The 11913-nt window shown below is 44.1% G+C and overlaps 2 protein-coding genes across 2 annotated transcripts in view; one reads left to right on the forward strand and one right to left on the reverse strand.

Annotated features, from left to right (window-relative positions):
- Positions 1-4912, forward strand: part of LOC144480918 (uncharacterized) — a 29151-nt gene extending 24239 nt beyond the window's left edge. Inside the window, exon 3 of the mRNA XM_078200543.1 lies at positions 4657-4912. Coding sequence (XP_078056669.1) covers positions 4657-4912 — 256 coding nt within the window. The remainder of the gene's footprint in view (positions 1-4656) is intronic.
- The window catches only part of LOC144480793 (uncharacterized), a 585830-nt gene that overhangs the window by 407267 nt on the left and 166650 nt on the right, over positions 1-11913 (reverse strand). The window lies entirely within an intron of this gene.

An 11913-nucleotide genomic window follows, 5' to 3' on the forward strand; every position in this document is an offset into this window, starting at 1 on the left:
CTGGGGAAAAGCTTCCCACCGTTCACCCTATCTATGCCTTTCATAATTTTATACACCTCTATTAAGTCTCCCCTCATCCTCCGTCTTTCCAGGGAGAACAACCCCAGTTTACCCAATCTCTCCTCATAACTAAGCCCCTCCATACCAGGCAACATCCTGGTAAACCTCCTCTGTACTCTCTCCAAAGCCTCCACGTCCTTCTGGTAGTGTGGCGACCAGAACTGGACGCAGTACTCCAAATGCGGCCGAAACAACGTTCTAAACATCTGCAACATCAGACCCCAACTTTTATACTCTATGCCCCGTCCTATAAAGGCAAGCATGCCATATGCCTTCTTCACCACCTTTTCCACCTGTGACGTCACCTTCAAGGATCTGTGGACTTGCACACCCAGGTCCCTCTGCGTATCTACACCCTTTATGGTTCTGCCATTTATCGTATAGCTCCTCCCTACATTATTTCTACCAAAATGCATCACTTCGCATTTATCAGGATTGAACGCCATCTGCCATTTCTTTGCCCAAATTTGCAGCCTATCTATATCCTTCTGTAGCTTCTGACAATGCTCCTCACTATCTGCAAGTCCTGCCAATTTTGTGTCGTCCGCAAACTTACTGATCACCCCAGTTACACCTTCTTCCAGATCGTTTATATAAATCACAAACAGCAGAGGTCCCAATACAGAGCCCTGCGGAACACCACTAGTCACAGGCCTCCAGCCGGAAAAAGACCCTTCCACTACCACCCTCTGTCTTCTGTGACCAAGCCAGTTCTCCACCCATCTAGCCACCTCCCTCTTTATCCCATGAGATCCAACCTTTTTCACCAGCCTACCATGAGGGACTTTGTCAAACGCTTTACTAAAGTCCATATAGATGACATCCACGGCCCTTCCCTCGTCAACCATTCTGGTCACTTCTTCAAATAACTCCACCAGGCTAGTGAGGCATGACCTCCCTCTCACAAAATCATGCTGACTGTCGGTAATGAGTTTATTCCTTTCTAAATGCGCATACATCCTATCTCTAAGAATCTTCTCCAACAACTTCCCCACCACGGACGTTAAGCTCACCGGTCTATAATTACCCGGGTTATCCTTCCTACCCTTCTTAAATAACGGGACCACATTAGCTATCCTCCAATCCTCTGGGACCTCACATGCGTCCAGTGACGAGACACTGTTTGTGAATTGTTTGATGTTCCCATATCTCAGTGACAAATATTGAGCTGTTTGCTCCACGCAGTAAGAAGTCTCACAACCCCAGGTTAAAGTCCAACAGGTTTATTTGGTCGCACAAGCCACTAGCTTTCGGAGCACTGCTCTTTCATCAGGTCAGTGGGAGTTCTGTTCACAAACAGGGCATATAAAGACACAAAATCAATTTACAAAATTTACAGCCTGCATACAATACGCATCTCTTTAACCTGTGCTTGACCACCTCTCCACTCACATTGTCTGTACCTTTAAGACTTGATTACCTTAAAGACTCGTATTCCAACCATTATTTTGTAAATTGAGTTTGTGTCTGTAAATGCCCTGTTTGTGAACAGAACTCCCACTCACCTGATGAAGGAGCAGCGCTCCGAAAGCTTGTGGCTTGTGCTACCAAATAAACCTGTTGGACTTTAACCTGGTGTTGTGAGACTTCTTACTGTACTAATACATGTGACAATAATAAATCAAATTGTACGTTCAAATTGAAATTCTGTTCTCCAAGGGATGAGTTCAAAGATAAATAATTACTGCGCTTAATTCTTGAATTAATCCCTGCTGTCTGTGCTGAATGAACCCATCTCAGTGGTAAATGTTGATGTGTTTGCTCCGCACCCACAGGGCTCCATCTGTTTGCTCCACACCCACAGGGCTCCATCTGTTTGCTCCGCACCCACAGGGCTCCATCTGTTTGCTCCGCACCCACAGGGCTCCATCTGTTTGCTCCGCACCCACAGGGCTCCATCTGTTTGCTCCGCACCCACAGGGCTCCATCTGTTTGCTCCGCACCCACAGGGCTCCATCTGTTTGCTCCGCACCCACAGGGCTCCATCTGTTTGCTCCGCACCCACAGGGCTCCATCTGTTTGCTCCGCACCCACAGGGCTCCATCTGTTTGAAGCCACAAACAGAAAGGTCCAGTTTTCTCCTGGAGTTTGACACAAAGCAGCTTTCACAATGATGCAGAGTTTCAGCCAATGAGAGCGATCCGGAGTCAGCCCCGCCCCTCATTCACTCCGATTGGTTGGAGGACCAGCCGCTCCCGCTCAGTCCTCCAGCCCCGCCCCCTCTTCCTATTGGTCCGGAGCCGCCGTCAATCACAGTATGGAGTACATGCGCAGTGTGGATTAGCTTTGACCGATTCACAGACGGTGAGTTTGCGGCGTGGCCGGAGAGATAGAGCTGGTGGGTGGATGGAGAAGCTTCATAAGCACTTGTAATGGACCTGAAAGCAGCATAAGGTGCTAACGGTCCCGAATTTGTATCTCTGGGGCAACAGCTGCTCCGCGCCGCTTCGCTCGGTAACAAACCCGGGTTAACGGCCACCATCTTTGGGGCGATGTGCAGGAGTGCGCATGCTCGCTGCTTCCTGTCAGCAGGAGGAGAGAATGTTGTGAATTTCTCTCCGGGACTGACAGGGATGGACTTTGGAAACTCCTTTTACAGGGAGTTAGAAGGGGAGGATTTACACACAGAAAACTCAACCCAAGAGAAATATTTATCTCTTCTAAATTTCTGTCCTGGATTAACAGTGATTTTTGTTTTGTAATCTTGATTTACAGAATACGACAATTGGAAAATTCAAACCGAAGATCACATCACATCTGGCAGCCATCCCGTTCTTTAGAATCTGAATATCATCAGCTTTTGAATGTGAAAGGTCAAAGGTTTGTCTGCTCTGTCTGTTGGGAACGATTTCAGATTTCTGGGGTGGCACAGTGGTTAAGCATTACTGCAACACAACGCCAGAGACCCAGGTTCGATTCCAGCCTCGGGTGATTGTGTGGAGTTTGCATGTCCTCCCCCCTATTTCCTCCCACAGTCTAAAGATGTGCAGATTAGGTGGGTGGCCAATAACTGGTGTGAAGATAATCCCAGAAACTATAGTCAGTTTAGTCTTGGCGATAGGGAAAATTCCTGAAACAATAATTGAGGACAAATTTAATAGTCACCTGAGTAAATGTGGGTTAATAAGGAAAGCCAGCATGGATTTGTGAAGGGAACTAACCTGCTTAACCTGTTTTTTGATGAGGTTACAGACACCAGTGTTGAGGATAATGCTACTAATATGGTGAACATGGACTTCCAAAAGGCATTAGATAAATTGCTGCACAACAGACTTAGGAACAAAGTTATGACTCGTGGAATGAAAGGGACAGTAACAACATTGACACAAAATTGTCCACGGGACAGGAAACTAATGAAATATTGGTTAATGGATGTTTGGGAGTTCTCAGGAGCTGGTGTTAACACCCTGCTCTTCCTAATGTTCACAAATGACCCAGACCTTGGTGTTCAGGAACAGTTTTGAAATTAGTGGGGACAGTCTTCTGTAGACCCAGACCGTGTGGCAGGTTCCCTTCTCCGAAGGATATCAGTGAATAAGTTGCATTTTTACAACAATCCAGCAGTTTTCATTGTCACTTTTTCCCAGTGACAGACGTACAAATGACCAGATTAATTCAGTTCAATTTCACAAACTGCCTGTGTTTTTATGAGTTCTCTCTCACTCCCTTTTTTTCTGTTTTGAAACAGTTATACAGGGTTTTAGAAGAGCAGGATTTGCAGTCGGGAAATTGAAACGAAACATCACATCACAACCTGGTGGAGTTTTCCAATGTATCGTAACCTGAATATCATTTGATTTTGAACATGGAAGGAACAAGCACCGTTCACAGTGGGGAAAATCCATACACGTGTTCTGTGTGTGGACGAGGCTTCAGCCAATCATCTGACCTGTTGAAACACAAATGCAGTCAATCCAGGAAGAAACCGTGGAAATGCAGGGATTGTGGGAAGGGATTCAAATCCCCGTCTGGCCTGGAAAGTCATTGGCTCAGTCACACTGGGGAGAAACCGTTCACGTGCTTCAAATGTGGGAAGGGATTCACTCGTCAATCCTACCTTCTGACACATCAGCGACTTCACACTGGGGAAAGGCCGTTCACCTGTTTTGTGTATGGGAAGGGATTCATTCAGTCATCTACCCTGTTGAATCACCAGCGAGTTCACACTGAGGAGAGACCAATTAAATGCTCAGACTGTGGGAAGTGTTACAAATGTTCTGGGGAACAGGTGCGCCATCAACGTGTTCACAGCAATGAGAGGCCATTCACCTGTTCCTTGTGTGGGAAAGGATTTACTCAGCAATACAAACTGCTGACACACCAGCGAGTTCACACTGATGAGAGACCTTTTACATGTCCAGACTGTGGAAAACACTTTAAAAGTTCCCAGGACTTGATGCAGCATCAACTTGTTCACACTGATGAGAGACCGTTCAGATGCTCTCACTGTGGGTCTGCATTCAAGCGATCGTCTCACCTCACTGTACACCAGCAAATTCACACTGGGGAGAGGCTGTCCACCTGCCCTGAGTGTAGCAAAGGGTTTACTCAGTCATCCATCCTTCTGACACACCAGTGTGTTCAAACTGGGGGGAGGCCATTCATCTGCTCTGAGTGTGGGAAGGGTTTCCCTTCCTCATCCAAACTTCTGATGCACCAGCACGTTCACACTGGGGAGAGACCGTTCACCTGCTCTGTGTGTGGGAAGGGTTTCACTCAGTCATCGAACCTGCTGACACACCAGCGAGTTCACACTGGGGAGAGGCCGTTCACATGTGCTGAATGTGGGAAGGGATTTGCTTATTTTTCTGTACTGATGAGACACCAACAAGCTCACAAACAACGACAATGATTGAATTTTGCTGTCAATGACATCCAGGATTATGTTCGTTGGGGTCTATCGGATGATGTCAATACATTCCAGCCAGTTGTTTGGGCTAATATTGTGGATAAAGGTCAAATAAATCAGTTTCATATTACTATTTTTATATTGAACACACTGTGTTGCATCTATTTAATGTCTCTAACTCACTTAAGTTAGATAAATCGCCGGGACCGGATGGGATGTACCCCAGGTTACTGTGGGAGGTGAGGAAGAGATTGCTGATCCTCTGGCGATGATCTTTGCGTCATCAATGGAGACGGGAGAGGTTCCGGTGGATTGGAGGATGGCGGATGTGGTTCCGTTATTCAAGAAAGGGAGAAGAAATTGCCCAGGAAATTATAGACCGGTGAGTCTAACCTCAGTGGTAGGTAAGTTGATGGAGAAGATCCTGAGAGGCAGGATTTATGAACATTTGGAAAGGAATAGTATGATCAGAAGTAGCCAGCACGGCTTTGTCCGAGGCAGATCATCCCTTACGAGTCTGATTGAGTTTTTTTAAGATGTGACTAGACACTTAGACGGCGGAAGAGCGGTAAATGTGGTTTATATGGATTTCAGTAAGGTGTTTGATAAGGTGCCCCATGCAAGGCTTATGGAGAAAGTGAAGGGGCAAGGGATACAAGGGGATGTTGCTTTGTGTATTCAGAACTGGCTTGCTCACAGAAGGCAAAGGGTGGTTCTAGATGGGTCTTTTTCAGAGTGGAGGTCGGTCACCAGTGGGGTGCCCCAGGGATCTGTTCTGGGACCCTTGCTCTTTGTGATTTTTATAAATGACCTGGATGAGGAAGTGGAAGAATGGGTTGGCAAGTTTGCTGATGACACAAAAGTTGGAGGTGTTGTGGATAGTGTAGAGGGATGTCAACAGTTGCAACGAGACATAGATAAGATGCAAGACTGGGCAGAGAAATGGCAGATGGACTTCAACCCAGATAAGTGAGTGGTGGGTCATTTTGGTCGGTCGAATAGGATGGAAGAATATAATATTAAGGGTAAGACGCTTGGCAGTGTAGAAGAACAGAGGGATCTTGGGGTCCGGGTTCATAGGACGCTCAAAGCAGCGTCACAGGTAGAGGCTGTGGTTAAGAAGGCGTATGGAATACTGGCCTTCATCAATAGAGGAATTGAGTTTAGAAATCGGGAGATAATGCTGCAGCTGTATAGGATCCTGGTCAGACCCCAACTGGAGTACTGTGCCCAGTTCTGGTCGCCTCATTACAGAAAGGATGTGGAAGCCGTAGAACGGGTGCAGAGGAGATTTACGAGGATGTTGCCAGGATTAAGTGGTATGCCTTTTGAGGATAGGTTGAGAGAGCTAGGTCTTTTCTCCTTGGAGAGGCGAAGGATGAGAGGTGACCTGATAGAGGTGTATAAGATGTTGAGGGGTATTGATAGAATGGATTCTCAGATGCTTTTACCCAGGGCTGAAATGGTTGTCACGAGAGGCCACAGGTTTAGGGTGCTGGGGAGTAGGTACAGAGGAGATGTTCGGGGTAAGTGTTTCACTCAGAGGGTGGTGGGTGCGTGGAATCGGCTGCCGGTGGTGATGGTGGAGGCGGATTCGATTGAGTCTTTTAAGAAACTTTTGGATAGGTTCATGGAGGTTAGTAAGAAAGAGGGTTATAGATGAGCCTAGAAGGTAAGGAAATTGTTCGGCACAACTTGTGGGCCGAAGGGCCTGTTTGTGCTGTAGCTTTTCTATGTTCTATGTTCACTTTGGATCCTTTTGAAGGGCTCTCCCTCTCCTTTGTCTTCTCCATCCTTACCTCCAACAACAAGTGTGAGGAGCGCATGGAGCTTCTTTGTCACTGTTGTAGGTAAAAAACCTCTGACACTATTTGTGGTTCAAAATGCAGTGTTTATTTTCACAATTGTGGGAGAAGTGAGGTTCCTAACAGTGGACCCCCAGCCTTCTCATCGAACACAAGTAAGAACAGAATTTATATATGTCCCGGGCCCCGCCCTCATTACATTGCAATTCTCTAAGATGTCTGTCATTGTTCATGGTGAGATTCTTGTTGTATTAGCAGTATCTTCCTCTGCGTAGTTTGTTCGATCTCCAAGGCCACGATTGTTCGTCATTTATATCCTTGAAACAACATCACAGGTTTTGCACAAATAAGTTAACTAATCTACATACAAGTTTGTATAATACTTTATATCAGGATAAGATGAATAACGTATGATGAATATATATATGAATCTATGGTGATTCAAAGACAGACGGCATACATGTCAACTCCATCGTGTTAAACAAAGGTACATAAAAATGGAGACTGTTTAGCTTATTTCGAGCTGGGCTAATCACATTTCTTAATAACAAGAATAGCTGTTCCTCTTATCTGGTACAGACATGAAAAACACCGAACTCTGACGAAAACATGAACTCTGCAGTCTTCTCACAAAATCACAGAGTTTGGGTCTTAATGCTTAAGTGTGACAAAGTTCATTAACCCATTCCTGACTTCAGTCACTAAGATTGAGGGGAGGTGATGGCCTAGTGGTATTAACACTAGACGGTTAATCCAGAAACTCAGCTAATGTTCTGGGTACCAGGTTTCAATCCCACCAGGGCAGATGGTGAAATCTGAATTCAATAAAAAAATATCTGGAATTAAGAATTTACTGATGACCGTGAAACAATTGTCGCAAAAACCCATCTGGTTTAATGATGTCCTTTAGGGAAGGAAATCTGCCGTCCTTGCCTGGTCTGGCCTACATGGGACTGCAGAGCCACAGCAATGTGGTTGACTCTAAAATGTCCGAGCAAGCCACTCAGTTGTTCAAGAAGGCAGCTCATCACCACCTTCTCAAGGGCAACTTGCAATAAATGCTGGCCATGCAACAACATCCATGCCCCATAGATGAAATAAAAAAAGCTGCCTCTGTTGCTTCCCTTCCTCCCACGAGCCCATCCTTGACCCCAGTGTCTTTGTTCCCCTCCTGCCCATCTCTCATTACAACTTCCAAAATCCCTGTCGTCTCCCAAATCTCTGCCCATATGTCCTGAAATTCCCTGTGTGAATCCCTCTGATTACATTTGTCTTTCGCACAGTATTAAACCAGCTCTTACCAAAGTCTCAAATTACTGCGTGAATATGACTGAGGTAAGCTATCTGTCACTGTCCTTCTCAGCCAGTCTGCAGTTATTGACACCATTGACCAAACCATCTTCCTCCAGTGCCTCTCCATTGTTGTCCAGCTGGGTGGGACTGCACACTTCGGATTAATTTCTTATCTGATTATAGCCAGAGAATCACCGGCAGCCACTGTGATTATTACAGACAGAGAGCAAGTGAATAGAGGGAGCAAAGTAAATGGGGAAAAGAGACAGTGAGAGTGAATGGGATGGAAGTTCGTAAACTGAGACAAAGAGAAACAGATTGAGACAGAAAATGGGGTCAACATTGTTCCTAAGAGATGAGATTAATGCTTTTCAAACCTTCCTGATCATTATAACTTATCAATTTCTGTAAAATATTTTGAGTGAATGTAACAAGGCCTGGATATGAGATTCTGAAACTCCCTCCCTAACTGTCCAGATTAAAGGTGTTTGTTAAGGTCTGTCTCTCCAAACAAGGTTTTGACCATCCATCCTAATATTGTGCTCTGTGACCCAGTAATTCTAGTTGCTGATCTATCAGGAATGGACTTGCTGCCGTCTGGAACAAAACTGTTTTCACCACTAAGGCTCCGCTGTGATGTAATAGTCTCTATGACATCATCGCAGCAGGACTGGATGACATCATCAGTGTCCATTGTTTCTGAATGATCCACATCAATAACAACAGGAAATACTCATCAAGCTGAGCACATTATCTAGGCTGACACTGCAGTCTGACACTGAGGGACTGCTGCACTCTGACACACACTGTCCTTCACATGGAGCTTGTGGAGGCTCTGACCACAATCTTCCAATCCTCCTTATCGAGTAGTGGTGCCAAAAGGCTGAGAGATTGTAAATGTTACATCCCTGTTCAAAAAATTACAGAACAATCATCTTAACATCAGCGGTGGAGAAAAATGAAACCAATAATCTGGGGCGCAATCAACTGGTACTTGGAAAAGTGTGGATTCTTATTGTCAGCATTTTCTGTTTTAATATTGAAAACTTCCCTGGATCTCAAGGCTGGGAAAGACATTCTGGAAGGTCATCCCCCCAACCCTCTCTCTATCCCTCCTCACATCCCTCCCTACAACAAGAACCATTCACTCTGCACAGCAGTTTCACCCTCATTCCCCCAGTTTGTATTCCAGCCTTTACCACATCCACTCTGCTCCCAGATACTTCACACCATTAGATATTACAATTCAAACTTTATAATCTCTCCAATGTAATATTTGTTCATACAGCAGACAAATCATCAATTCCACTCCCACCCTGAGCTATGGGGATATATTTATACATTATCTCATTTCACAATAAAACTCACACACTGAATTTCAGATTTGCTGCAGTTATTTTAATTTGCCCAGCAGATTATTTAGAGTGAGATTGACATCAACCCTTCATGGTCTCAGTCTGTCTCTGTGTTTGTGAGAGTGTCTGAGATAGTGTGTGTGTCTGAGCGTGTGTATGCATGAGTGTGTATCTGTGCGTACGTGTGTGTGTGTTTGTGTGAGATTATAGAAAGATAGAAACTAGAAGCAGGAGTAGGCCATTCGGCTCTTCGAGCCTGCTCCGCCATTCATTTTGATCATGGCTGATCATCGAATTCAACATTCTGATCCCCCTTCTTCCCATACCTTTAGCCCCAAGAGCTATATCTAATTTATTCTTGGAATCATATGTATGTGTCTGCATTTTTCTGAGTATTTGTGTGTCTATGAGTTTGTCTGTATTTGTTTCCGAGATTGATATCAGTTATGAGAATAGATTCGTCTGCATTAAAATATATTCAAATAAAAATAATAGGAATAAGAAAAATACAGCAGCACAATCCTCCAACAAGATCCTTCAGTAATCTGAGACTTCAGTGATTTCCCAGGCAGAGGCCATTTACCTCACATCGCCACAAGAGGGAGCTCCCTCGCTGTGTTTGTGTGTTCACTGCAGCAGGAGCGGGTTCCATGACACAGTGAAATGTAACAGAGCAGAAATCCAGGGGAACTGGATTAATTGTTGGATTACACAGTGATATGTCACAGAGCAGGAATCCAGGAGAACTGGATTAATTGTTAGATTACACAGTGATATGTTACAGAGCAGTAATCCAGGGGAACTGGATTAATTGTTGGATTACACAGTGACATATTACAGAGCAGTAATCCAGGAGAACTGGATTAATTGTTAGATTACACAGTGATATTTTACAGAGCAGAAATCCAGGGGAACTGGATTAATTGTTAGATTACACAGTGATATGTTACAGAGCAGTAATCCAGGAGAACTGGATTAATTGTTGGATTACACAGTGATATGTTACAGAGCAGTAATCCAGGGAACTGGATTAATTGTTAGATTACACAGTGATATGTTACAGAGCAGAAATCCAGGGGAACTGGATTAATTGTTGGATTACACAGTGATATATTACAGAGCAGAAATTCAGGAGAACTGGATTAATTGTTGGATTACACAGTGATATGAAACAGAGCAGAAATCCAGGGGAACTGGATTAATTGTTAGATTACACAGTGATATGTTACAGAGCAGTAAGCCAGGAGAACTGGATTAATTGTTAGATTACACAGTGATATGTTACAGAGCAGTAATCCAGGAGAACTGGATTAATTGTTGGATTACACAGTGATATGTAACAGAGCAGAAATCCAGGAGAACTGGATTAATTGTTAGATTACACAGTGATATGTTACAGAGCAGAAATCCAGGAGAACTTGATTCATTGTTGGATTACACAGTGATATGTAACAGAGCAGAAATCCAGGAGAACTGGATTAATTGTTAGATTACACAGTGATATGTTACAGAGCAGAAATCCAGGAGAACTTGATTCATTGTTGGATTACACAGTGATATGTAACAGAGCAGAAATCCAGGAGAACTGGATTAATTGTTAGATTACACAGTGATATGTTACAGAGCAGAAATCCAGGAGAACTTGATTCATTGTTGGATTACACAGTGATATGTAACAGAGCAGAAATCCAGGAGAACTGGATTAATTGTTGGATTACACAGTGATATGTTACAGAGCAGAAATCCAGGAGAACTTGATTCATTGTTGGATTACACAGTGATATGTAACAGAGCAGAAATCCAGGGAACTGGATTAATTGTTAGATTACACAGTGATATGTTACAGAGCAGCAATCCAGGAGAACTGGATTAATTGTTAGATTACACAGTGACATATTACAGAGCAGTAATCCAGGGGAACTGGATTAATTGTTAGATTACACAGTGATATGTTACAGAGCAGTAATCCAGGGAACTGGATTAATTGTTAGATTACACAGTGATATGTTACAGAGCAGAAATCCAGGGGAACTGGATTAATTGTTAGATTACACAGTGATATGTTACAGAGCAGTAATCCAGGGAACTGGATTAATTGTTAGATTACACAGTGATATGTTACAGAGCAGAAATCCAGGAGAACTGGATTAATTGTTGGATTACACAGTGATATGTTACAGAGCAGAAATCCAGGAGAACTGGATTAATTGTGTGTGTGTGTGTGTCCCTGGGCACAGTTCCCAGAGAGTTTAAAATCTTCTTACAGCTAGCCAATTCCTGATCCAAACCGCTAAATCACCCTCAATCCCATGCCTCCGTATATTCTGCAATAGCTTAACCGTGAGGTTAGAGTGTTAAAATCTGAAATAAAACAGTCAACGCCACAAAGAGTCAACAGGCCCGGCAGTTTGTGTGGAGGCAGAAACAGAGTGAAACACACAGTTAAACATCCATATGAATCAAGAGCAGCAGTAGACCTTTGGGCTGCTCTGCTCCAGATAAGATCCCAGCTGATCTGACTGTGACCAAAACTCCACTTTCCTCTCAAGAA

This window comes from Mustelus asterias, chromosome 30 (genome assembly GCF_964213995.1).
Source record: "Mustelus asterias chromosome 30, sMusAst1.hap1.1, whole genome shotgun sequence".
Lineage (NCBI taxonomy): Eukaryota > Metazoa > Chordata > Chondrichthyes > Carcharhiniformes > Triakidae > Mustelus > Mustelus asterias.